Consider the following 27,740-nt stretch of genomic DNA (forward strand, 5'->3'; position numbering starts at 1 on the left):
TCTAGGACTGTTGTGAGGATTGACTGAATTAATGTATGTAAGTGCCTAGCAGGTTAGCAAACATCATTATTGGCTAGCCAGTCACTTATCTATGTTCATCTCTTACATTCCTGTGACTCAAAGAACACTTGTTCCTTCAAACGTAAAGCCTATCTCTGTTGGTTTCCATCTATAGCAGGCATTAATACAGATAGAAGAGGGGAATGAGAGTAAATTTGGCCATTAAGTGCCTTCATTGTTGATTTGCAATTCGATTCATTTACCACTAGAATATTTAGCCACTGGCTACTTTGGTCAAAGGACTCGACTTCTTAATACACAAAATGAGTACAATATCACCATTTTATTTCACCATAAGTTGGTAGCAATGAGAAATGAGTTAAGAGCATTAGAATGTTAGGTCAAATGAGAGTATTAACGATTAGGGACATAAATTATTTTTCTAATAATTGCTGCTTTTCTTTTGACTTCAGGAAAACTTGACTAGAGATTGAATTTTGACATTAAACCCAAGAAAATTAAGTTTTGAAGATAATTTCTCAAACTAGAATTTGGCCATGTTACCATGCTGAGCAACAGTTTCAAAGAGAAAGATAATTGGGATTTTTAATGAGCTTTGAAACTTACCAGAAAGGTGGGATAAGAGCTATAAAAGATGTGGTATTAGGCAGTGTGACTTTAGACAGCTCTTACGGGATACATCCTAGTGGTAAGATCTTTCTTCTCTACTGTGATTAGCCAGAAAATAATCTTTTCTTCATTAGCTTTTCTCCTCATCTCCTTTGAGGAAATACTCCAAGGTCAGTTGTCACCCAATCATAATGTCCCTAGGATACTGACTGATATTCTCAAATTTGATTAAGTCAATGGGACAAGTAAATCAATTCAATGCAAGAAACAGGGCAACCACTCATTTTTTTCTTGCCAAGCTATCAGCTAGATTTTATAAAATAAGAGATAAGAGTTCAGAATTGGGTTATGGTGATGCTTCTTTTCAATCCGGTTCTTAAAGCACCATGATTTGATTGTTATCTAGAAATGGAGCCCACCTGCCATATTCATTAAATGGCAACCATAGCTGAACTTTGTGGAAATAATGCCTTGCATTTTATAGAATATGGCCTCTACCAATTGTTATTCCAATACTGTTCAGGCTTTAGGAAGCTCCTGCCAAGTTTAAACACTGGGGCACTAAGAAAAGAAAGAGACTCTGGGGAAGAGGAAATGAAATTAGCTTAATAAATCCTAATTTGGAAGGGAGAAAAATGACAAATAGAAGAAAAATGCAAATGGCAGAGAGGCAAATAGTTTCCTCTAATGTCTGTCTCCTGATAATATTTTAGAACCGAGATTATATATGGACAACTAAAGCTGAAAGATGAGTAATAAAAATATCTTGAATTCTACTGGAATATCATGTTCTACATTATTTTTTCCCATTCTTGGGAAAACGAACAAAAATTACACTAATTGCCACAAAAGAAAACTCAATACTGTTACATATAAGTAGAAAGTATACAATCACATCCACTCCAAACTATCTTCTTGTCCTCACCCATCCCTAAGTAACTCCTGAATTTTCAGGGTAGAACCCTTTTTTGGGTGATGGAGGAGACTGTGCCTACAATCCTTAGCAATGATTTCCTCACTGCTGAGCAGCATTAGTCATGCATCCTCCTCATGCCCATAAATGGAGGACAAGCCTACACTGATGCTCTCAGATGAATTTCAACAAGGCCTGTTCTGAGAGAACCCTCAGAGCCAGACTGACAACACTCCTGCAGCAAACCCATCTTCAACAGAAGCATGTTTTGTTTCATCGTACGCACACTGCTAATAGAGGTGTAGAACAACTTGGGATCGCTGTGCACACCTAGGGCTTGGAGCAGGCCTCCCATTGTGGTGTTAAGCTGGGGTGTTGCTCTGTGAGCCAAAGTTGAGGTCCACATACTCAGTGTTAAGAGGTGACTATTTTCTTTTTTTAGTTAATTAGTTAATTAATTTTTGGCTGTGTTGGGTCTTCGTTGCTGCACGTGGGCTTTCTCTAGTAGTGGCGAGCGGGGGCCCACTCTTGGTTGCAGTGTGCGGGCTTCTCAGCGCATTGGCTTCTCCTGTTGCAGAGCACTGGCTCTAGGGCGTGCGGGCTTCAGTAGTTGTGGCTCGCAGGCTCTAGATCACAGGCTCAGTAGTTGTGGCGCACGGGCTTAGTTGCTCTGTGGCATGTGGGATCTTCCTGGACCAGGGCTTGAACCCGTGTCCCCTGAATTGGCAGGTGGATTCTTAATCACTGTGCCACCAGGGAAGTCCCTAGACTGTATTTCTTTTGATGAAGAGTTTCCTCTTCGATTAGAGCCTTCATTCATTCATTTATCCATTCATTTACTTCCAAACATCCGGGTGCCTACCTGAGGGCCTGGTATTGGGCTTCAGGCTGGGTAGCCCTTGTGAGAGAAAAATTCAAGTGATTTTCACCATTCAGCCAAGCCAGCACAAACTCGGCTAATTTTAGAGCAGGGTTTATGAGAAGAGAATCCGCTTTAATTCTTACTGTCTAACCCACTTACTTATGCCATAGGCAGGCAGTATGATGTGCTGGAAGGAGCAATGGACCCATAATTATAAATCCTGGGTTTAAGTTCCAGTTCCACCAAAAAGAGACTGTGTGACTGTGGGCAATTTACTTAACCTCTCTGGGCCTCACTTTCCTTTTTTGAAAAATGAGTGGGTTGGACTTAAGATTCCTTCCATCTCTAAAATTCTTTTATTCTATATGGTAACACATTCCACAAAGTTTCCTTTGTGACCAGAATTAGTTGGTGATTTCTTAGCTCAAGTTTCCCTTTGCCCTCTTTTATTGTTAAACCAAATATGAACAAGAAGCAATAACATTTTGTCACAGCCAACAAATTGCCCTTCCACTGAATGACCTTTGGAGGTCAGGCCACCCATTGCAATATCTAAATCCAAAGGCAATGGTATGACCAACTTGTGAGCTGGCGGGCTGCCATCCAAAAGGATGGAAATGGTTGTAGGCGGCCAAAATTCTTGGCTGGTACATTTTTAATAAACATAGACAATAAGAACAGCATTTTCCACTTGGATTGCTTAATTTGGTGCCCAGACCATCAGAACATTTGCTGTAAGGATAAAGATGATGTGATATATGAATTAACTTTCACAAATGAGAACTATGTTATGGAGTCATCTGTAAAGCATTTTTATCCTTGCCTCTTGTCTCTGGCAAGAGGAGATAGTTTGAGTCACTACAGCAACATCTCCACCCCTTTTGGCCCTTTGTAAGAGTTTTCCCTGAAACATAAGCTCTGCTGGATTTACTGTATTGCTATGAATGAACTAAGGCAAATTGGTGTGAATTCTTTGTGGTCAAATATGTCTTAATACTTTTCCAAGATGGTTCGATAAGTCTTATTATAACTTTTCCAAGAAAAAAGCCACCACAGCAAATGTTCTTTGGCTAATTTGGAGAATACTTGAGGTGCATGCGTTTTAATTACATAAATGACAGTGAGTATTTATGATAAGGCAATGAACCTCATAGTTAGTAGCTATGGTTTTTAATTGTGCCTATTGCACAAACTCATCCAGTTCTTGTGTTCTCTATTTCCCTGTCTCTACTTGTAATATGGCAACAAGGACATTGGACTGGCAAGGCTGTTTTCTCTCCAGTGCTTGGAGATCCTTGAATAAAATGCTCTTCTGTGATGGTAAGCTGTAATTAGGCATGTGGGTGGAAATTAGTGTTCAAGTACACCATGTTTAAGCAGAGGCACTGTACCTTTTGACTACTTGAGGCCACTCTGGTCCTGTGCCATAGGTCCAGGTCATTGAGTATATAAGGCTGTTGGTTTGAGGCTGCAGGTTCCAAAAAGAAAATAACTTGGTATTGAGTCTGAAATGGGGAAGCTTTTTATAGTTAAAACTGGGCCACACAGTTCTATTATAGACAAGTCAGACATTCACCAAATATGACTATAACTTGTTCACTTTTCTTTTGGAAGTGTAAATGATCTCAACTATCAAAACTATAATTTGAATTGTGCCTCCATCTTAAAATAAAACACCAAAACTTTTGAATAGATTCCTGGAGTCATGGCAGGTCTTCCATTTTGGATTAGATCCATCCTAGTCATCTTCAAAAATACACACTCTTCGTCGGGACTACAAGAGGCCTGTAATTTGTCCAGTTTAAGTTTTCATTTGATTTTTGGATTTGCTTTTCGATACCTAAAAACTCCCACAACTATAAATCCTGGCTTCCTGGATGGACTCCGCCCCCCATGCCATTGACTTTAAATGTTTTCTTCGCCAGCATTTTACGTTTACCTTTTCAAGGTGATTTCAAGACCAAACGAATGACGAAAAATTTTAAACTATCATTATTTGACATCACTCCCCGGCCCCCCGCCCCTTCTCTTCCCCTCCTGCGGCCGGAATTCCCTTTTTGCTAATGACGATAGAAAGCGGTTTCACGGGCTGCGTTTCTCTTCCATTCCCGCTGTTGCACACGATGCAGCGCGCGTCTCCCGGCGACTGCGTTTCCCCGCGAGTTGGCTGCGTTCTTTCGGGGATGAAGTCATCCCTATACTTGGTGTGTGCATATCAGCTCGTTAAATCGGTACAGCACACTGGGATTCCTCGGGAAGAAAAGGAGCGAAGCGAACAATGATGACCATATTTTACATTTATACGCCACTCCCTCCCCCCACCCCGCAGGAATCGCGGGGAGCGGCGCGCGGCTGGGGCGGGCCGTGGGGCTGGCCGGGTTGCCCATCGACTGGCAGGTCCCGTTCCTGAGATAGCAACAGGACGTGCTGAAGACAAGCCCCGCACGAGGGCACCCGGACGGGCAGATCCGGAGTCCCCCGGCCCGGCGCCCAGTCACGCATCCCGGTTGCCGCCCCCTGGCTTCGCAAGCCGGTGGCCGCAGGTCCCGCGCCGGGAGGTCCCGGCGCCCCAGTCTCCACACTCCGGCGCGGGGGAGGCCCGGGAGCTCCCCCAGTCTCAGGGGAGCGGTAGGCGACCGGGGGGGGGGGACGACGGCCAAGGACAACCCCGGGGGAGGAACCCTAGCCGGCTGCGGACGGGGGGTGAGCAGCCCCGATCCCAGGGTGCTGGGAAGGCGGGGTGGGAAAGCAACAAAGAGCCTTTGCTAACCCATAGTCGCCGAGCCCGCTCCCGCCCCTCCCCGCTCTCCGCAGTCCCGCGGGGGGTCCGGCCGGCGGCAGGGGAACGCCCGGCCCCCCGCCTCCCCTCCCCCCTCACCGCCCCCTCGCCCCCGGGGGAAGGGGAGGAGGAGGGCGGCGCCTGCGTGTTCCTCCGCCGCGCGCCCCGCCTCCTCCCGGGCTTCTCGAGGCGATCCCGACTCTCCTCCCGCGGCTGCCGCAGCTGCCGGTTGCACACGGCCTCGGCGGCGGGCGCGGAGAGCGCGGGCGTGTGGAGCTGCGGCCGGGCGCGCGGCCCCGGCGGGCACCCCTCCGAGGGCGGCCGAGGAAGCTCCCGGGGGAGGAGGAGGAGGAGGTGGGGGGCTGTGGCGGCCGCGGGACCCGCTCGGCGCCTCGGCCTCTCCGCCCCCTCCCCAGCTTTTCTTTCGCCCTCTTCTCTCCCACTCCGGGCCGGCGCCTCGGCTTTGTGCGAGGAGATGGTGTAGCCCCGCGGCCGCCCGAAGGAGAAGCTGGACACTTGTCTCCCGGCGCCGAGCTGCGTTCCCGCCCCTGGAGGAAAGATCCCCCTCGGCTCGGCGCCTCCCGCGTCTCCCGGCTGCTGGGGAAGCCTCAGCGCGGCCGACACCATGAGGTGAGGGGCGCGCGGGGCGGGGGCCGGCGGGCCATTGTGCCACGGGAGCCGCGACCCCGCTCTCCCCGGACCCCGCCTTCCCTCTCCCGGCCCGGCGCGTCTCCCTGGTCTCTGGTCTCTTTCTCCCCCCTCCCCCTTTGTCCCTTCTCATTTCTCTTTCTTTCTTGTAACCCTCCCCAACCCTCTTATGGGGGGGGGGGTCCTCTTTTCGACGTTGTCCCGTTTTTCCTCAAATGCTCCTCTTTCGCCCAGGATTTCCCTTCCTAAATTTAATTTGCTCCTGGCTCCCTCCCCCCACCAGCCTTGCAAGCCAAACCTGGGAGATGGGGAGGGGTTCGAGAATCGAAGCGTGCATGTTGCTGGGAAACAGGTATTTTTCCGTCTGTATGTAAAAATTTCGTGCACTTTTATAACAAAACTCTCGTGTTTAATTAAAAAAGGGAGAAAAGTTTGAAAGATGTGAAATTTCTGTGGGGAATAAAGTGCTCTGGTAGCGATAGGTGAAAGCTCTGAAAGGTGAAATTTCACGATGGTGGGGGAAGGGAAAGAATTATTAGGTTTATATTTGGGGGGACACAGTGAAAGACTGGGATAAGTAAGTTGTTTGGGGTGTGTAAACGGGGGCGGGAGAGGGATTTGTTTGGAAAACCGTTTTCTCTCCTTCCTCTGTAGCAGCCTGTGTTGCATTGCAGCAGCTGCTTTTTCCTTTTCCTCTGTAATCAATAAAAGAGAAGCTAAATTATTTTTTCAGCCCCAAAGAATTGAAGGTACGGCCGTAAAATATTTTTTTAATTGATACGATGAAACATATGGTGTGATATTTTTCGTTTTTGTTTCTCCAATTGTGTAAGAGAATAAACCGTGATGTGGTGTGTCATTCATTGGAGATTTTTTTCAGTCTTTCCTAAGCTTGTTTTGTGTCCCTAACCTTCTCTTTTCGGATTGGTGCAAGACTTCGTGAGAAATGGGACTTGGTAGACTGAAGGCTGATCCATTCTGCGTTATCATCCTTTCGGCCTTCCTTTTAGGTTAAACAGTTGTGGATAAAGTAAATTACTCCATTTCTGTCTTCTGGAAGAGATAGTCTTACAGTTCATTTGGATTTGAATCTCCTTTGTGTTAAAAGATTAATGGCTAACCGTTGCCAAGACCTTTATAATGTAATACAATGAGATTTGAATGATATAATCTACACATTCCTGCGTTTTGGCAAGAAAATGTCATGTCATTGGAATTCTTTCTCAATTTAAGTAGTTTTCATTTTAAACTTTTTTTTTTTTTCTGTCAAGGTTGAACACTACCACATTGTTTATATATATATATTTTTTGTGGTATAAGCTGTGTTGAGTTTTCACTTCAGCGTACTGTGAATTTGAATTATGTTTTTCTTGAATTCCAACTTACAGACCTTTATTTGAAGGCTTTAAAATTTGTTTTTAATGCTGTGTTTCTAAGCGACCCTTTTCCTTAGTGATTTCACATGCAAGTTATTTTCAGATATAATGGATCAGTTCAAAATGTAATTATGGCATACAAACCAAAAAACATAATCTTCATAAAATGTGGCTTGAAAAATGCGAGTCATGCATTTGAGCGTGGTTTTTTTAATCAAGTTACTGATGTCCTTGAAGACTCAGGAACTATAATAAAACATCTGTAATGTTAACATCTTGTAATACAACATATTGTTGATCTCTGCTTTAAAGATTTAATGCTTATAGGAGTCTTGCAGACAAGAATTTATCAAATTTTTCCAAACTTTGGGTAAAATTTTCTCAACATTGAGAAATGTAAAACAATGAAAGTGGGATATTTTAAAATAAAACGATCGTAAAGTTGTCATACTCAGAGGTTGTGAACCAAAAAAAAAAAAACATTAAAAGTATTCAGTGAAGTTTGATCACTATCATGTATAGTTGTGAGTCTGTCAACAGTAAATTGTCTTCACTTAAAAGTTCCTTTTCTTATAAAAAGTAACTTGTAATTTTTAAGCTGTTTTCCTGCTCTATTCCTTATTAAGTGTAGAGAGGGATGAATCACACTGATTCTTTCCAGTAGCATAAATATAGAACATGGTACACAGGTCAGAAAAGTTTGTTCAGGTAGTCTACAGTAATTCTTTGTAGACTAATTGTGAATAATTTAAGAGCAGAAAAGAGGATCAGCTTTTCACTTTGGAAGGCATTGGATTATTTGGTAGGTGGTTTGTACAACTCAAATATACACATTTCCTTAGATACCTGTAAAAGCTGGATGGTGTGGTATGAAAGTAAAAGGTTCTTGTGCTGGCTGCAAAAAGCTCTGGGATATTTTGGTGCTTAAGAAACGGCTCTTCAGGTTATATTCATATTTGACTTAGTCCAAATGATGCTTTCAAGTATGGTAGGACATAAATGTTATGCTATTAAGTCAAGTCTCTCTTATTTATATTAAGGAGTAGTTCTGATGTTTTAAAGGCCATCCGGAAATAGGAGTGCATGAGTAGGAATTTCCATTTAAGTTGGTCAGGATTCTGAAGAGAGGATATGCTAAATATGTTGGCGGTTTAGGCATTTGTGATAAGATCTTTCAAATGACTGTAATTTCAGGAATAGCACGCTCATTGTGGTATAATGTAATAATTCCTATACAGAAGGAAACAGAATAATACTTTACATTCGTGAAACAATCTTAACGGCATTCTGTACTTGTAAAAAGCTGTATATAGAATGACTTGTTAATGTTTTGCTTACAGATAAGAATTTAAGAAATGAGAAAGTGTATTTCTTACATAAGACAGTGAAAGGGTTGAGACCCAAAAAACTGGTACTTTTGTTAGTGTAACATCCGACTGTCGGGTTCTGTTCTTATTGTTCATTTATGTAATGTTTCAAAAGTATAAGATTTATGATTGAGGTAGGTGTATATATGTAATATTAATATAGTGTATGCCTTTTAAATGATTACATTTTTACTTAGTTGGTTAGTTACTCAAGATCTTATTTTGATAGAAAGAGGAGCTTGTCTGATCTAAAATAGTTGCATGTAGCCTAGTGGCTAAGAAGAGCTCAGAAGATTTTGGATTGACATTCTTAGGTCCATATTAAATAGTCCAGGCTTCCACTTACTGTTCTGTGACTTTCTCATGGAAAAAGGTGTTGTGGAGTTGTGAGGATTCATCCAAGCCACTTATTAGCTGGCTGACCTTGAGCTGATGACATTATTTCACTGATCTGTATTTTAAAATATGTAAAAATAGGGATAATTCTTTACTGGGTATTAAGGATCAAATGATAGTGGAAAAGAGTATGCATTGTGTACTTGTAAGCATTATACAATTACATTACTTCTTTTGTTTTAGGACTTAGTTCTGTTTTAGACTAGTTATATAAATCTTTTGGGTAGTTAGCTTCACCTCATCCAGTCCAAGTGTGGCAAGAAGGGTTTTTTTTTTTTAATTTTATTTATTTATTTATTTTTGGCTGCGTTGGTCTGTTACCACGCGGGCTTTCTCTAGCTGCGGTGCGGTGCGTGTGCTTCTCATTGCAGTGGCTTCTCTTGCTGTGGAGCATGGGCTCTAGGCGCGCAAGCTCAGTAGTTGGGGCCCGCCGGCTCTAGAATGCAGACTCAGTAGTCAAGGTGCACGGGCTTAGTTGCTTCGCGGTATGTGGGATCTTCACGGACCAGGGCTTGAACCTGTGTCCCCTGCGTTGGCAGGCGGATTCTTAACCACTGCGCCACCAAGGAAGTCCCGCAAGCAGGTTATGTTTTGCTTATCTACTCCCAGTTGGTAGTGGCTGCCATGTTGATAAGGACATAGCTGCATTTCTGGGTTTGGTGAGAAAGTGCCATGATTAGTAATGTTTAATTGGGATGAGGGTCCCAGAGAGTGGCAATAGAGTGTTTCCTGGAATGCTCATTACTTAACCATCTGTGATCTAATCCACCCTTCTTATTTTATAGGTGAGGAAAACGATCTTTAAGTTTCCTTCCTGTGTGTATATTTAGTCTTTGAAGTAGTTATTGTGATTTTGTTACCTTCATTTAAATGTAATATACATTTTAGAGTGTGGCACAGTCAGAGCTCAGAAGATCCAGGGTTTATATGCTGACTTGTTAATGGAGAAAACAGATAAAAATGGAGATAATTCTATTATTTCAGGGATTGCTGTGTCAGATGTCAAGTGAGATACCCATGAAAGGATACAAATAGTAGTCTCTATGCCCACATCTTCCTTTATGCTTGTAGCTTTTGGATGTGTGACTTTCTCACAGACGTTAATTTTAGGGGCAGGAGCCAAATTTGCATTTTTTGGAATGTTAGTGCATTGTATTTAGGCATTGTTTTGCCTTGTAGGTATTAAGTGAACACGTCTTGAATAAGAATGTGGATTAATGAAGAAAATTTACCCGTTTTTACAGTAGTCAAGGTTTTGGATACCTTTTTAGCCCAGTTGGAATAAGCAAAATAACTGGCAGGCCCATTTGGCTGGTATAGAAGAAATTACATACTGGACTGACAGTTTTGGTTACTTATCCTACACACAGCTTAAATCTGGGGTGACTGTATAACTTGTAAAACACCCAGTCTTTATCATAAGCATAAGAAGGATTTGGAAAAATGTGATTTCAATTTTTATGCAGTTGTTGGGGAGGAAAAGGATAGTTAAACTCTTCCTGTGCCCCTCTCCCCCTTCTTTGAAACTGACAGATGGAACTGAGTGGAAGTAAAAGTTAAAAGGGAGAATCTGAGCTGAGGCTGTACCTCAGTGAATGATTCCCCTAGTAAGGGCTTATGAAGTTTTCTGGAATAGAAATCAGGAAGGGATTCCTTGACAAGGGATTCCTCTGACAGGGGATTCCTTGTCAGACCTTCTGGGAAGTAGTCCTTAATTTATTTACCTCCCAGCTCTCCCTTTGTGTTACTATGTACTTTGCATGTTTTTTGGCCATTGCATTTATTACATTGTTTTATAATGATCTGGATCTATCTGTCCCTCTTCATTGTAAGCTCCTTGAGGGTAGGACAGCATTTTTATATTCACGGTACTAGCAAAATATTAGGCAAATAGTGGGTGCTCATGTAAATGCTTAACTTTGGGGTGTCCTTTTCCAGAATCTATGTACTAACAATAACCACCACCATTTTTGGAGCACCTGTAGTGTTCTAGAAGGTGTACTGAGTATTATAGGATGTAAAATAGTATTTGGCATATAGTAAATGTTAATAAAGTTATTTAATTGAAACAAACAAACAAAAACAAGCATCCTGACCACAGGAATAGTGTTCAGAAACAAATAGAGTATGTTTCTCACTCGAACACAAAGCTCAGAAGTAGCCAAAAAGAGTCAGATTCAGGTTTGTCTTAACTCCAAAGCCCTTTTGGAGGATACCGGGTTTCCTTGACGTTCTCATTAAATTCTCCATTAACAGAATGGCCATCATTCTGTTTTTCAGTCTCTTTGATCATGGGACTTGCAGATATGTTTGAGCAACAAGCTTATGCATGTCTATTGGTTTAGCTTATTTCTACTCTACTTAATGACTGCTTTGTTTTGATTCTTCCTAGCGCTTAAAATACCAATAATGGGATAGTTTGTGATATTTATGAAGGAAGATGTATTACCTTAGGGTGCCGTAACAAAATCCCACAGAAATGTATTTTCTCAAAGTTCTGGAGGCTGGAAATCTTGAGATCAGGGTACCATTATGACCAGGTTCTGGTAAGGCGCTCTCTCTCTGTGTCTCTGTGTCTCTCTGTCTCTCTCTGTCTCTCTCTGTCTCTCTGTCTCTCTCTGTCTCTCTCTCTCTCTGTCTCTCTCTCTGTCTCTCTCTGTCTCTCTCTCTCTCTCAGAGAGAGAGAGAGAGAGATGATCCTATTGGATTTGGGCCCCACCCTTACGAACTCATTTAACCTTAATTACCTTCTAAAAGCCCTGTCTCCGAATATTGTCACACTGGGGATTAGGGCTTCAAAATATGGATTTTTTGGGGGGAAATAATTCAGCCCACAGTAGCCCACAGATTTTTTTTGTCAGTGGATATAACTTTGATGGAAGAAACTAATCTGTATAATGCTTAGATGATTTATAGATTGATTTTATTAAGTAACTCTACATGAAGAAATCATTTACTAACAGGGAATGATTTACACAAGAGACCTCTTATATTTTCTAGAAATTTCTGTACGCTGGAAGCTTCTGTTTTATAATGATTCTAATAAACTTAGTTAACATGTACTTTTCCAAAGAATCCTTTTGGTGTAAAGCAGTCAGTGTGCATATATTTCAGTGCAGAGGTTGCATGGAAGAGGGTAAAGAGGACAGGCTTTGAAGTCAACCTGAGTTCAAATTCTGTTTTGACGTTTATGAACTAAGTGATTTTTGAGTAGGTTACAAACAGTTTTTGAGATATGAATTCCTTCTGTAAAATGGAGATGCTTTTTGCATTACAGAGTTGTTAGGAAAATTAAGTCAGAAATTATATAAAACCCTGGCATAGCATTTGGCATGTAAAATGGGCTTGAGAAGAGTAAATCCCCTACTTCTATGAAAGTCTGACATCTCTTAAGTTTATGTTAAGAATGTGAAAAACGATGTTAAACGGTGCAGCTGCTTTAGAATCAGTGTGGTAGTTCCTCAAAATGCTAAACATAGAGTTACTAGATGACCCAGCAATTCCACTCGTCGGTATACATCCAAGAGAAATAAAAACACATATTCGTGCAAACTGTACACAAATGTTCATGGCAGCATTACTCATAATAGTCAAAAGGAACATGGATGGAAATGTGCTAAGTGAACGAAGTCAGACATAAAAAGCCACTTAGTTTATGATTCCATTGATACGATATGTCCATAATGGGCATATCTATAGAGGCAGGAAGTAGATTAATAGTTGCTACGGTCTTGGGATAGTGAAGGAGGAGTGGGAAGTGAGTGTGTGCAAAAGGGTTCCCTGACCCCATTCTACTCTGTGTGTGTGAGTGTCAGGGGCGGGGGGAGGTTTGGGGCTTCCCGAAACCAACAGGCAATTCCCAGATGCCATCAGGGTGTCTGAGAATTCATCTCAGCTCTGACACTGCCTGGAGATAGAGTGAGATTCCAAGGGTAAAGGGCTCAGTCCCACAAGACCCACCCTCCACTTCAGAGGTGAGTTGCAAGTACAGGTTGTCACCTGTACTTCTGACCGACTGGCTGTGAATCAGAGGGTCCCCACAGCTCCCTCCTCAGGTGTGGTTAATTGGCTAGAACAGCTCACACAACTCAGGAAAACTTGTTTACTCACTAGATTACTGATTTATTATGAAAAGATTATATTAAAGAGTAGGAGCCAGATGAAGAGCTGCTACACAGGGTGCGTTCCTGAATAGGGAGCTTCTGTCCTCGTGGAGCTTGGGGCCGGCACAGTGGCACGTGGAAATGTTCTGGTTCCCCAGTGTGGAAGTTTTCAAAAAAGAGAGCCTAAAAGGCTGTTCTTTTGTTTTTTGTGGAGGCTTCTTTACATGGTCGTGATTGACTGAATCATTGGCCAGTGGTGATTGATTCAACTTCCAGCCCCTCTCCTCATTCCTGGGGACGGGGTGGGGTAGGGGCTTGGACTGAAAGTTCCAACTCTCTAATCACTGGGTTGGTTCTCCTGGCACTAGCTCCCATCCTTAGGTGCTTCTGAAAGTTACCTCATTCACATAACCAAAAGACACCTTTATCATTCTCTACACGTAGGAAATTCCAAGGGTTTTGGGAGCTGTGAACCTGGAACTGTGGAGGAAGACCAAATATATATATATATGAATAACCAAACATATATCTTACAAATCACAGTGTGTATGGGGTTTCTTTCTGGGCTGTTGGGAAATGTTCTAGAATTAAACAATGATGATAGTTGCACAACCTTGTAAATATATTAAAAATCACTGAATTTTATACTTTAAAATGGTGAATTTTATGGTATGTGAATTATGTCTCAACCTCCACTCCCCATCCTTGGATTATTATTTTCACTTATGCACTAGAGTAAATAATACCAGAAGATGGTCTTGTTTGCTTTACATTGTTTCTGACATTTTTGTTACTTTGGACTAATATTTTAAATTGACATCTTCATGTTTTCTAAAGAAGAGATATTGAAGATAGAACCATTGGACTTTTCTCTTTAGGGAGCCGGGCAGGTAGGAGTGCTGAAGTGGAAACATTAATTAGTGGTGCCTTTGAGAGGCCTGAACAAATTTTGGAGTCGTATCTTTGTGCTCAGGTAGCAGCCATTCTCTGGTAGCCCTGTAATAAGCAAGGATGACTAAGGTCACTGATTATATCAGTGAAGCAAATCCATCAGAATCTTCAGAAAACTGTTCAAACCAGTTAGTATTTTTTTTTTTTTTGGGGGGGGGTCTGTTTACAATAATCTCAAATACCAGAGAAAGTTTTTGTCTTTGGGAAATGAAGCAACCTTGATGACATTTTTTTGCCCTTCTAGAACATCTGGTTTTGGCAACCAGTACATCTGATGATAATGAAGTCAAAATGACTAACTGTGCTTCAGAGGTCCTCAATCTCCTATCCTTTTTGGTATCTGTTACTGTATGTGTCAACTTGGTAGGAATTCAAGATTCATAAAGAACCTCAGAACATAAAGTGCAATAAAATGAATAGCTCTTTAGGTCAAATCTCAAGGGAGTCCAAATTGCTTGTCTAACAGTACAGTGAAGGGATCTTTCCGTGCAGGTTTTGTAATGATAAAATTGGTTATATTTGAGTGTCTGCTTTGCTCTGAGATGTCCCTTCCTCTCCTCTCCCAAATTCTCATCTCACATTCGACTAGTATCGCAAGCAAATTGTTCATTTTTTAACAATTTAAGATTTACGAATCATTAAGTTTTCATTTCAGTTATTTTGATCTCTTTTTAGTCTCTTTAATCTTTTATTTGCAGTATTTTAAGAAAATGAACCAATTTACTATTATCCAAATAAATGTCTGGTCAGTGTTGTTTTTTTTTTTATAAAATTATTTTTTTTCTTTCACTATAAAGCAGTACAGGTTTTGCATAGATTTTAGAAGGTATGGAAAGTATAAAGATTTTAATAACTTAAGTCCAAAGCATCTAGAATTTTGATATTTTGATGTATAGCTTCCTAGACTTTCTGTAATGCACATAGGCAGCCATAAATGTGCTTGTGTGTATGAGTATGTTTTAAATAAAAGTGAGATCATACTATTTAGAAGTGAAATTATGTTATGTATTTTGTAACTGGCCCCTTTCCACATCTTGTCACTAAATAGAAATCTAAATAATTTTAAGTGCACAGTGTTCTCACTATGCTTGGAGTGACCTTAATCTCTTAAGGATAGACATAGATTTTTTTTCGTTATTTTTGTTATTATAAAAAACACTGCCATGAACATCTTTGGGTATATATCTTTGTATACTGTGTATCATATTTTATATCTGCACAGATACTTATATTTTAGCATACATTCCTGGAATTAAAATTGAGGAGTAGTATTTATTTTTCCCCTTTCTTTTACTTTTTTCTGTCAGCAGGTCCCATCACGTCGCCCTCCCTTTGCTTCTCTCCATCTCACTGACACTGCTCAAGTCCAGGCCACTGTTAACGCTCACTGGAACAATTAGTGTCTCCTCACTTAAGTTCTTGTCCCCCATTCTCTACACATCAGTTAAAATGATCTTAAAGTGGAAATGCGATATTGTTCTTTGCTTGCTAAAGCCTTCAATGCCATCTTAGTGCTCTTAGGATAAAACCCAAATTAATAATAAAAGCAAAATTATTAGTAGGTCCTGTCTGATCTGACTATATTCTAGTTCCCAGCATAGGCCTCTGAGTATGCAATAAGTATTTGAGTGAATAATAAATGAAATTACCAGACCAGAGGGAATTTTATCAGTTTTTGACACACATTACCAAATTAACAGCATGGATGAGAGTGCCAGTTTCACCACATTGTGACCAACTCAAGCCATTATCAGCCTTTTTAATCTTTGCCAATCTGATAGGCAAAAGGTGTTATCTCATTGTTTTAATTTGTGTTTCTTTGATACTAGAGTTGGACATTTCTTCATGTGTTTACTGGACATCTCTGTTTTTGTGTGAATTGTCTCTATCCTTTGCCTGTTTTCCCAATGGGATGTTTAGTTGTTCCTGTAATGATTTATACCATCTTTAATAAGTAACCCTTTATGGTGTAGATATATTGATATTATACCAGTTATCTAATGTGGTATTACAAACCGCCTCAAAACCTAGTAAAACGTGTGTGAGTTGGCTGGGCAGTTCTGCTGGTCTCACCTGGATTCACTCATCTTTTCATTCCCTGACTGGGTTCATGTGGTGTGTCTGTTTGTCTCTCACTTAGTAATAGCAGCCTTCCATTAGATCATGCCCCAGTGTGCAAGCTTTTATCAAACTTCTGCCTGCATCCTGTTCCCTTAGTCTTCTTGGCCAAAGCCAGTTACATGGACAAGCTCAAAGTCAGGGTGGGAGGAGACGACACAAGGGTGAATCAAGAGGTGTGACTGTTGGATGCTGTGATGTAAAATCAACCAGATGTATCTTATAAAGAAATTTATCACTTGTCTTTTAATTTTGTTTTGGTAAAGAAGCATTAAAATTTCAGGTCAGATCTGTTAGTTTTACCTTTATAGTTTCTGCCTTTGGTGTCATGCCTTTCCCGACTTAAAATTATATTAGTATTTACCTACATTTTTTTCTATTACTTTTTGGTTTATGGTTTCATTTATGTTTAAATTTAAGCCATCTGAAATTTGTTTTGGTGTAAGATGGGAGGTTAGTATTTGACAAAATATCAAATATTTAGTCCTTTGTCAGCATGATTTGTTGAATAATCTGTCTTTCCCCATTGATTTGAAATGCCACACTCATTGTATACTGAATTCCCATAAATACTTGGTTCTGTTTTTGGACTCATTAGTTATTTGTCTAATTCTGTGTTACTACCTCACTGTCTTAATTACTTTGAGTCTGTAGTATATTTTAATTTCTAGGAAGGAAAGTTACTGTTCATTTTCTTGTTTTTCAAAACTTTATTTGCTATTCTACTTAATACATTCTTTTAGATTAGTTTTGGAATCATTTCATCAATTACAATGAAAATGAAATAAAAAAGAAAAATTGCACCCCGAAACCTGTTGGAGTTTTGATTAGAATTGTGTAAAATTAATGGATTAATAGGGGTAGGGGAGAGAATTGACCCCTTTATAATACTGAGTTTTTCATTCTTTTTTCTCCTCCATATATTCAGATTTTTTATTTCATCTTTAGTAAAGTACATCAACACTTTAGTTTCTGGTTTAGTAGGTTTGATATGGTACCTTTAAAAAGTTCTTACATATTTAGAAATTAAACTTACAGCTTATTTTTACTCTAAGTATATCCGTTCTCATTTTTGTCTTAATTTTATTTAAAATGTATACTTGTATTTAAACATAAAGCCTGTGATTTAAAAAAAGTTTTTCGTTCTCCAGTAACTCAATTCCAATGTTGGCATTTATATTCCTCAGTTTTCTTAGATTTTGAAATGTAATAGCTAATGGTTACTGAGTACTTACTGCCTGAAATATCAATACTTCCCATATTAACCATTTAATATTCCTCTTATAATTTATAAGGTAGGAACAGTTGTTATTCCCCTTTTATAGATGAGAAAACTGAGTCGCAGAGGGTTAAGTAACTTGCCCAGGGTCACTCACTGGTAAACAGCAAACTGGGATTCCATCCCAGGCAGTCTGATTCCAGAGCCCATGCTTTTAACCAGTATGCTCGGGTCTCTCATTCAAACATGAACTGAGGTCTGTGTTTGAATTTTCTAAGTGTTGATGTGTGAGTGAATAATTTACTTTTTCTTTGTGATTTCATCATATAAGGGTTCTTTATTTTCTGAAAATAATTGGTACAAGAACAAGGCCATGTAGAATGAATTGACCTAGAATAGGAGTAACATTTCAGAGATAGCAGGGGTGGGGAGAAAAGACTTTACTTGGGCTTAATCTTGAAAAATGAAACAAAATTATGGAAACATTCATGTTATAGTTGCTACGATGTGTTAAATTCTTAAAATGGAAGAAGAATGAATCAAGTGTTGGTTGCTTGTTTTGCATAATTTTTCTTTAAAAATTGCGAGATCGCATGAAACTATATACTTCATGTAATGATGGACTTTTCTAGTATGATCCTAAAGAAATCCATTTTTGCCAAAATATTCAAAGCCTTCATTATCAAAGCCCACTTATATTTTCATATTATTTTCTTTTGCCCTCCTATTATCTCATCTTCATTAGCTTTCTCCAATTATCTGCTCATGGTATCTGTTCAAATGCTTTCCGGGGCAAGTAGCAGACTTAAAGTACTTAAACGTTAAGAACATTTACTGTCGCATATAATTGGAAGTCCCGAGAAAGAGTGGGCTCCAGGCCCACTACACTCAGTGGCTCATGGATGTCTCTGAGAATCCAGGTACATTTTGCCATCTTGAGTATCCATTTCATCTTCACACAGGTAGCAAGCAGGCCATGGGATTTCTAGGCTTCACATTCAGAACTAGCAATTCTTACAGGAAGGAGGACCATCTCTTCTTTTGTTGCTTTTTTCCCCTCTTAAGGTATAATTTACATACACCTAAATGTATTAATCATAAGTATATCTATAGGTGGATGGATATTTACTACATATACACATCTGTGTAGCTACCAACCAGGTCAGGATACAGAACATATCAAGTACTTTTCATCCCATTAAGTGCCCTTACGTTCCTTCCCAGTCAGTGTCCCTCTCCAATTTTCATTTCTGCCAGTGGCTTTGCCAATAGTTGGAAACAGTTCTCATCATTTTTAGTGACTTTGTAAAGCCCTGCATCTTTTGGAAGGCTTGCACTTCTGCTTTGTACATGATACTCATTGTGTTGCTTTGTCATTGAAATACCTGCCATCTTTGAGAGACTGACAGGGCAAAGGTGAAGTGGACTGACAGAGGCTCCTGTTACCGTAGGAGGGATGTTTGACAGGGATGAATTTTATAAGTTGTTAGTTCATTAGTTTTTCTGGTGTGTGTGTGTTAGGATGACTTTGCTTCCCTGGGCGACCTGGCAAGTTGTGGGAGTCTGGCAATGAATCATATTAAGACCCCTGAACCTGTTCTGGCCTATGTTACATTTTTACATATGTGTTGCTGGATTTTTTAATTTATTGCATTGGTGTATTACCCCATCCAGTCTGTGATCTATGCAGCAGTCAGGTCTTTCTGAAATTCAGATTTTATCAGCTCAGTCTTATCTCTCAAACACTTCAGTGGCTTCCCATTGCTCTTAGAATTAATACCAAACTCTTCATTACCATGGCCTACGTCCCACATGGTTCCTCTTGCTCTGTGATTCCAAAGTTAGTAAAATGGCCCAGTAAGATGAATCCTCAAAAACCAGTTACAGGGAATTCCCTAGCAGTCCAGTGGTTGGGACTCTGCACTTTCACTGCTGTGGGCCTGGGTTTGATCCCTGGTCGGGAAACTAGGATCCAGCAGGCAGCGCAGCGCGGCCAAAAAAAAAAAAAAGGAAAAGAGTTAAAAAAACCCAGTTATAAAAAAGTCAAGATGTGCATGGACATACCCATTCCCTTATGCTTACAGTTTAGTGAGGGAGGAGGCATTAATCAGTTTGGTACATGGTACTGTGAGGGTAGAGACTTTCATATATTTTTGTTTGATTCCTTTTTAAATAATGTCATGTACAAATAATATTTTAAAATTTTGTCTAGTATGTATGCCTTTTAATTACAGCAGGTTGCCAGTGTTATTTTATATTGCTTTAGTATTTTGTTATACCCATTTATTCTTTTTTTCAAAGCATCTACTTTAAGGGAAATTCCTCCATCATCTTTTTGTATTCCTCTGGATATGGAAGTTTTTCAAGGTGGTTTCATTTTGGGAGGAGATAGGTCTAATAGAGTCGTCATTGGCTTCAAAGCTTTTCTGCTCTTTACTGACTGTGAGACCTTGGCTGTGCCCAATCTCAATTTCTGTTTCTGCCAAACGGAATTAATAATCCATTGCCTTGTTTTGTGGTTTGCCATAATGTATTTAGAGGATTTAGTGTATTCTAGCTATTGTTTTCTTTGTGTTGCACCATAACTTTTTTAAAAAAATGAAGTTCCAGCTCCTGAATGTTCTTTTGCCTTTTTCTTTAACTTTTAATGTGAAAGACTTCTTATTTTAGGCACTCTAAAAGCAAGGAGCTAGTTAAATTCTTAAAGAACCTATATTTTAAAATGTTTTAAACTTTGTTAAAATGAATCTTTAAAAAGCAGACCCCGGGGCTTCCCTGGTGGTGCAGTGGTTGAGAGTCCTCCTGCTGATGCAGGGGACACGGGCTCGTGCCCCGGTCCGGGAAGATCCCACATGCCCCGGAGCGGCTAAGCCCGTGAGCCATGGCCGCTGAGCCTGCGCGTCCAGAGCCTGTGCTCCACAACGGGAGAGGCCACAACAGTGAGAGGCCCGCGTACCGCAAAAAAAAAAAAAACAGACCCCCTGAACTGTGGAACCGTTATTTGTATCACTAGGAACCAGCCCCCTTTCTCCTGCAGTGGCCACCTCAAGTCTCTCACTCTACCTTCTTTTCATATGCTTGGTTCCTACTTTGTCAGCTATCCTTCCCAGACTTCCTCCTAAAAAACCTTCACCTGCACTCTGTAGCACACAGATGTCTCAACCTGGCATTCAGGGTCCTCTGCAAAGCATTCCAGGAATGCCTGTCCATACACCCCACATGAATTCATTTCACAGTGGTCTGCTGCTTGTTCCCCAAAGGTTCTGGTGGAATTTTGGTCTCATTACTTCTGTTCTGTCTTCTGGAAAGCTGCCTTCTCTGTGCTCACTCAGACTCACTCTTGCTTCAGTTTCCTCTGCTAGTTTATGTCTTTAGTGATTACTCCAGGCTAAGTCTCTCTTATTGAACTAAGATCATCTGTTGACTGTTCAGCTCATTTGGTACTTCAGACCTAAAATTTTCCCTCAAAAAATCAAGCGTGAGCTCCCTTTACTCATGGCACATTTCCCTAAGCACTTTGTAGCATGCTGGGTACAATCAGGGACTTCCAGTAACTTTTAAAAAAGAAATATAAAAACTAAACTCATGATTATTGAGTATTTTAGGCCTTCTCATTTTAATTTTCTAGATAAATCATCTGATTTTCAAAGGTATTAGGTAGTAGTTCGCACAACTTAATATTAAACAGTATGTTTTTATACTCCTTTAATAAAGCTATGTAAAGGTATGGATAAGTGGTGGTAATGATATTTGGGTTAAAAAATTTAATATTTACTTGAAAGCATGAGGACCAACACATCAAATATGTGGGTGTATGTATATATATGTGTATATATATATATATATATATATATATATATTTCCTACCTGGAAATCTTATACAAATAAGAATTCTGTCATCCAGTCAGCAAGCCTGTTTCCCTTCAAAAGATTAACTGTTGTAGTTCTTTCTGAGTATGTAAAAAGTACTAAAATTAGAAATTAATTCAGTAAGGTTTTTATACAGATCATGGATACAGTGATGAACTAGGCAGTTTATTTTTTGTGACCTCCAGATCTACTCTTTCCCTTCCCCCATTTTCCTAAATGTTCCCATAATTTCTGTATCAATCAAGATTCTCTAGAGAAAAGAACCAATATTTATTCATTCATTCATTCATTTAAAGAAACTGACTTACATGATTGTGGGGGCTGATTAATCTGAAATTTGTTATGCAGGCTGGCACACTGGAAACTCAGACAGGAGTTGATGTTGTACCTTGAATCTGAAATTTGTAGGGCAGGCCAGTAGGCTGGAAACTCAGAATTTTTATGTTACAGTCTTGAGGCAGAATTCCTTCCTTGCCTCTTCTAGCTTCTGGTGTGTGCTGGCAATCCTCGGCATTTCTTGGCTTACAGATGCACTCTCATCTCTGCTTCCGTGGTCATAGGTCTGTCTTTTCCTTGTGTGTCTCTGTCTTCACATGACATTTTTCCTCTTTTAAGGAGACTAGTCATACTGGATTAAGGGCCCAGCCTACTCCAGTGTGATCGCATCGTAACTAATTACATCTGCCATGATCCTGTTTCTAAGTAAGATCACATTCTGAGGTACTGGGGGTTAGTACTTCAGCACATCAACTCTAGCCTGAGTTTCCCATTTGGGTATGGACCACAACTTTGGTCTCATTCACCTCTCACTTTAATCAGTTGAGCTAACTGCCCCAGATGACAGATACAGAGGGAGACATGCATACATTAAATATAAGTACATGCAAAATATCCACAGTAAAGCTACTAGAACTAATGAATGTATTCCGTAAAATTGCAGGGTACGAGATCAACGTGCAAAAATCAGTTGTTTCTATACACCAACAATGAGCAATCTGAAAAGGAAATGAAGAAAGCAATTTCATTTACTGTAGTATCGAAAAGAATAAAATACCCAGGAGTAAATTTAACCAATGCGGTGAAAGACTTGTATACTGAAAATTACAAAATATTGCTGAAAGAAATTAATGAAGACCTCAGTAAATGAAAAGACCTTCTGTGTTCATGGATTGAAAGACTTAATATTGTTAAGGTGATAGTAGTACCCAAAGTGATCTACAGATTCTGTACAATCTCTGTCAAAATCCCAATGGCGTATTTTTGTAGAAACAGAAAAATCCATCCTAAAGTTCATATGGAATTTCAAGGGAACTGGATAGCCAAAACAGTCTTGAAAAAGAACAGAGTTGGAGGACTCATATTTCGTGATTTCAAAACTTATTACAGAGCTGTAGTAATCAAAACAGTGTGGTACCGGCATAAATTAGCCCTGTAGACGGATGGAACAGAATAGAGAGCCCAGAGGTGAACTCACATTTATGGTCAGTTGATTTTTTGACAGGGTTACAAAGACCATTCAATGGGGAAAGGATAACCTTTTCAACAAATGATGCTGAGAAATCTGGATATTCGTAGTTCTCTTGAAAGAGTTTAGTATTTTTTCCTATAATATGAATGCCTACATCTAAATCAGGGTTTCTCAACCTTGGCATTATTGATATTTGAGGCCAGATAATTCTGTGTTCTGGGCGCCATCTTGTGCATTGTAGGGTGTTTAGTAGTATCCGTGCCTCTACCCACCAGATGCCTGTAGCTCACCGCTAACTTGTCTTCCTAGTGAAATTTTGCTTGGGGGAGAAATCACCCCAGTTGAGAATTACTACTCTAAATTCTAAAATGTCAGGAATTATTGTATAACTTTTAAACGTTTAAAAAATATGTTCAGTTTATTTATTTATTTATTGGCTGTGCCGTGCAGCTTGTGGGATCTTAGTTCCCCGACCGGGGATTGAACCCATGCCCTCAGCAGTGAAAGTGTGGAGTCCTAACCACTGGACCACCAGGGAATTCCCTTGAATGTTTTATGTTTATTTTTAAAATAAATTTATTTATTTATTTATTTTTGGCTGTGTTGGGTCTTTGTTGCTGCACGCAGGCTTTCTCTAGTTGCGGCAAGCGGGGGCTACTCTTTGTTGCAGTGTGTGGGCTTCTCATTGTGGTGGCTTCTCTTGTTGTGGGGCATGGGCTCTAGTTGCACGGCCTTCAGTAGTTGTGGCTTGTGGGCTCTAGAGCGCAGGCTCAGTAGTTGTGGCGCACAGGCTTGGTTGCTCCGCAGCATGTGGGACCTTCCTGGACCAGGGATGGAACCCGTGTCCCTGTCCCCTGCATTGGCAGATGGATTCTTAACTGCTGCGCCACCAGGGAAGTCCCTGTTTTATATTTAAATGAAAAAAGGTGACTTATGCTGTTTCTTACATTTATTATTACAGAAGATTTGTATCTATTTGGCTACCTAGACTTTAGTCTGTTAACCACGAATTATAGTGTTTCAAAAAAGAAAATATGTTCTGAAAATCAGTCGATATAAGTACATTTGTAAGTTAGAAACTACCTGAAGATGAAAAAAATCAGCCTTTGAATTTTAACATAGGTGAAATGGGAAAAAAGGAATACTTTCAAAGAAATTGTTATACCTCATTGTTAGTTCAATACAAGTGTTTAAAATAAACTTAACTCATTGTTTTTAAAGATATTTTCATTATTAACTTTTGTGTCTCAAAGACCTGATAAATTTTCCTCACTTGCCAATAGGCTTGCCAATACCTGAAGACCCATCATGTGCCTGGCACAGAGCACGAGTCCCTCGCTGTAGATTGTAGTATCTCTGAGGATAACCTTCGGGTAACCTTTGCTCACACTGTGTACAAACTGCGTGGGCTAGCCAATTACATATGACAACTTTTAATATCCTCTACTTATGCAAAATAAGTAGATATTTGATAAGTGTTAGGTATTATTTGTGCATTTAAAGACAAGCCAGGCAACTTGCTAAATGTTTCATGTGAATCATTTCATTTAATGGAGAGGATAAATGAGATTTGTGTCAGCATTGCAGTTTTACATTAGAGGAAACCAGTGCTTAAGTGACTTGGCTAAAGTCACATGGTCTAAAGACACCTGAGATTCAAATCAAAGTCCTGCATAAATCCAAAGACCTTGCTGTTAATACTTTGGCCTCTAACTGTTCTACCTTTCAGTGCTGCTTCTCAAATTGCACTTTCCATCCTTAAGATCACATCCAATAATGTCTCAACTTGCATCTTGGAGTTTGTATAGGAAGGAAGTGATGGGAAATGCAGCAGATTGGACTGGATTATAAAATCCAGTAAGGATTTGAACAACAGGAAAGGAATGAAACTAATATGCCTCGTATTTCTATACACCACTTCTTCTAGTCCTTACAGCTACTCCCTAGGGTAGGTATCACCCTCACTAATGCCCTTGGCTGAGAGTACGTGGCTAATAAGTGGTGGAACCTGTCCGTGAACCCAGCTTTGTCTCACTTCCAAACCTGAATGTATTTTACCCCATGTCTTCAAAATGGTTTGAACTTTTCTGGTGGATTACTGACTTCTAATTTGTGGGCTCTGGGGGCAGCTGTGGGATTATTTTAGGGAGATAACTTGAACCCCTGTGTGCACCAAGCTTTGTAACCCAAAGATGCCTGCCTTCATGCATGTTATATTTCAAGCATGTAGGCGCTTTTATAATAAGGTACAGATTTATTTAAAAGATAGTAAATTCTAAGTACTTTTAAATCACATTTTCTCAGTCAACCAGTATTAAAAGTAGAATTTATGAATTTAAAGGGCCTTCCTGTCTTCAAAAAGGCTGAGAACCACTGTTGTAAATTGATTTTATCTGTATTTGATCTGTTTCTTAGGTGGGGCTTGGCAGCCATTTAACTTTCTCAAAAGAAGGGGATATCCCAAAACAATGCAAGTATTAAAGATACGGCAAGGGGCTTCCCTGGTGGCGCAGTGGTTGAGAGTCCGCCTGCCGATGCAGGGGACACGGGTTTGTGCCCTGGTCCGGGAAGATCCCACATGCCGCGGAGCAGCTGGGCCCGTGAGCCATGGAGCCTGCGCGTCTGGAGCCTGTGCCCCGCAACGGGAGAGGCCACAACACTGAGAGGCCTGCGTACCGCAAAAAAAAAAAAGATACGGCAAGGATAACTGCAAACTTTAAATTTTTGTTCTTTAGATGAAGACTTCTGTAAAAAAAAAAAAAAAAATTACTAGTTACCTATATAGGCAAATCCATAAAAATAGTTCAAATAAATTTTAAGTAGGAGAAAATTTAAATTGTTACGAAATTATAGCCCTTGCTCTTATAAATTAGGATTTTTTGAAAATAAACTGAAAGGATCAAATTACTTCTTTTAAATTATGAAACAAAAGGTATGTAGTATGCTATTCCATAGGATTTTAAAAAAACAACTCTTACAGATGATGGTTTTAAAGGAGAAGTCCAAATTTAAGTAGCAGTTTTATTCTAGCACATAGAGAAACATTGAGAGTGAAGGCATACCAATACATTCAAGTTGTAAATAGGCTGGAATTTGATTCTGTAGTTTTAGAATTTATATCATTAGACTTCTGATGTTGGTAGTAGTCTCTGCAAATTTGTTTTTGCATGTTTTCTCAGCCTCTATGGGGTTAACTGTGGCTTGGCAAGCCAAGAAAAGGAGTTCTGTGCTGTTTTCAGACTGCAGAATCCTGTTGCTATGCAACAAACGTTGTCAGTCAGCATAAGGTATAGTAAATTGGTATTCTCTGTCCCTTTTTACCACATGCTCATTTTGTAATCTGAGAACTGGTTTCGGGCTATTTTGCAAGGTTTTATTTTAAAACAGGCATTTAAAGATTTTTGTTGCTTTTTGTAATTGGATACGTTTAAGGTCTGTGAAGTCTTTCTGTTCTTGTGTAGTAGATACACTAAAATGCTTGTGTTCAAAGAAAGGGTTTTATAGATCTGTTTCCCAGTAGTTTCAGGTTAGAGCAGTATTTTTGTTCTGATACTGTAAGAGGGATGATACTGCTACTTCCAATGAGTAAATTTTTTCTTGAAAATTCAAGTTAAATAATTTGAACATCAGAACTTTACCATAGCACAACATATTATTTTATAATTTATTTTTGAAAAGTATGGACCCAGAAGTTGGTATCAGCATCCCTTAATTGATAAAGTATTTTTATAGGAATCCTAAACTTGTATAGCATCTCCTGTAGAATCTGATAGTTTATTTTCTTCCAGGGGAAATTAAAATGTTTTAATAGCAAATGGGTAATTGATTATAGCCTTTTCCTAAAAAAAGGGGTAAAGTATACAAAACATAAAATTCACTATATTAATCATTTTTAAGTGTACAGTTTCATGGCATTAGGTACATTCACATAGTTGTACAAACCATCATGTCTCCATCTCTGGAACTGAATAATAGCCTTTTGCATCCGTTTAGTAACTTAATCCAGGCCCTCTTCTAAATGCTTTAGATAAATTAACTCAGTTAATCTTTATAACAACCCTATAAAGTAAGTATTTTTTTTATGTTCCAGATGAGAAGACTGAGGCACAGAGAAGAGCACACACTAGTCATGAGTGGAGCTGGAATTCAGATCCCAGCAGTCTAGCTCTTCTGTGCTCTCAGCCACTGTGCTGTGTTGTCCTCTTTTGGAATTATTTTCATTTCTGTTTAGTGGTGGGAGCAATGATTTTTTAAAAAAATTACTTTTTGTAGTTTATTCAAGTAAAGTTAACATACTTTAACAGCGTTACGGACTATTAATGAATTTAGTTTGGCCATATTTTAGGCTTTTTTCCTAAATATTTAAAAAGGATGTAGTTTGTATTGTATTATGGTTAATTGCATATAAAATTATGTATGTTTTGGTTAATCATATAGAAAAGATTTAATTCCCTTTTTCAGCTTGTTTCTGGACCACTTGCCATGCTGCCCCTTCCAGTAGAGTGTATGGGGTATGCAGATTATTTTCTGATAGTTTAATACCAACATAAAGGAAGGTACATTGTTATTAAAAAATTCTAATGTGATGCCATTTAAAACCTAAAGCCAGTTGGTGTTGGATCATCTACTTCTTAGTATTTTCTAAATTCATGCTGGGTTTTTTTCATGGATAATCTGGAGTTAATTATGTATTGGCAGAGTAAAGAGCAATGGGCAAGAGTGAAAAGGGAGAAAAGCAGTGCAAGGTGTCATTTGAACTTCTGGTTGATGCAAAGGGATGGAATTGTTTGAACTCCGCTGCTTTCTGCTTGGTGCTCTATGTCTCTTTTCATTCTTTAACTGAAGAACTTAACCTTTCCCCTCTGACCCCACACTACCCCCCTCCCCCGTTCCAGTAGATCTTCTGCCTTGAGAACCCTTGACCTTGATCTTCCCTGATTTATATGGTCTCATCCTGCTCTAACAGATTTACTCTATAATCAGTTTTCTTTTCATTTTTCTTCACAGTTGCACCATCTTAAAAAAATTTTTTCCTCCTTT

At 39.7% G+C, this 27,740-nt stretch overlaps 1 protein-coding gene across 10 annotated transcripts in view; it reads left to right on the plus strand.

Moving 5' to 3' along the window:
• Positions 1 to 5,305: 5,305 nt before the first annotated feature.
• ENAH (ENAH actin regulator) overlaps positions 5,306 to 27,740 on the plus strand; it is a 156,168-nt gene continuing 133,733 nt past the window's right edge. For 9 of the 10 annotated variants that reach the window (XR_007475440.1, XM_049705721.1, XM_033430397.2 and 6 more), the window contains exon 1: positions 5,680 to 5,814. Coding sequence is in view for 8 of the 10 variants with exons in the window: in XM_049705721.1 (XP_049561678.1) it covers positions 5,810 to 5,814 (5 nt within the window). In the remaining 2 variants the exon portion in view is untranslated. Of the gene's footprint in view, positions 5,815 to 27,740 lie in introns of all 10 variants that reach the window. The other variant, XM_049705725.1, reaches the window with a different exon arrangement.

This window comes from Orcinus orca, chromosome 1 (assembly GCF_937001465.1).
Source record: "Orcinus orca chromosome 1, mOrcOrc1.1, whole genome shotgun sequence".
Taxonomy (NCBI): Eukaryota; Metazoa; Chordata; class Mammalia; order Artiodactyla; family Delphinidae; genus Orcinus; species Orcinus orca.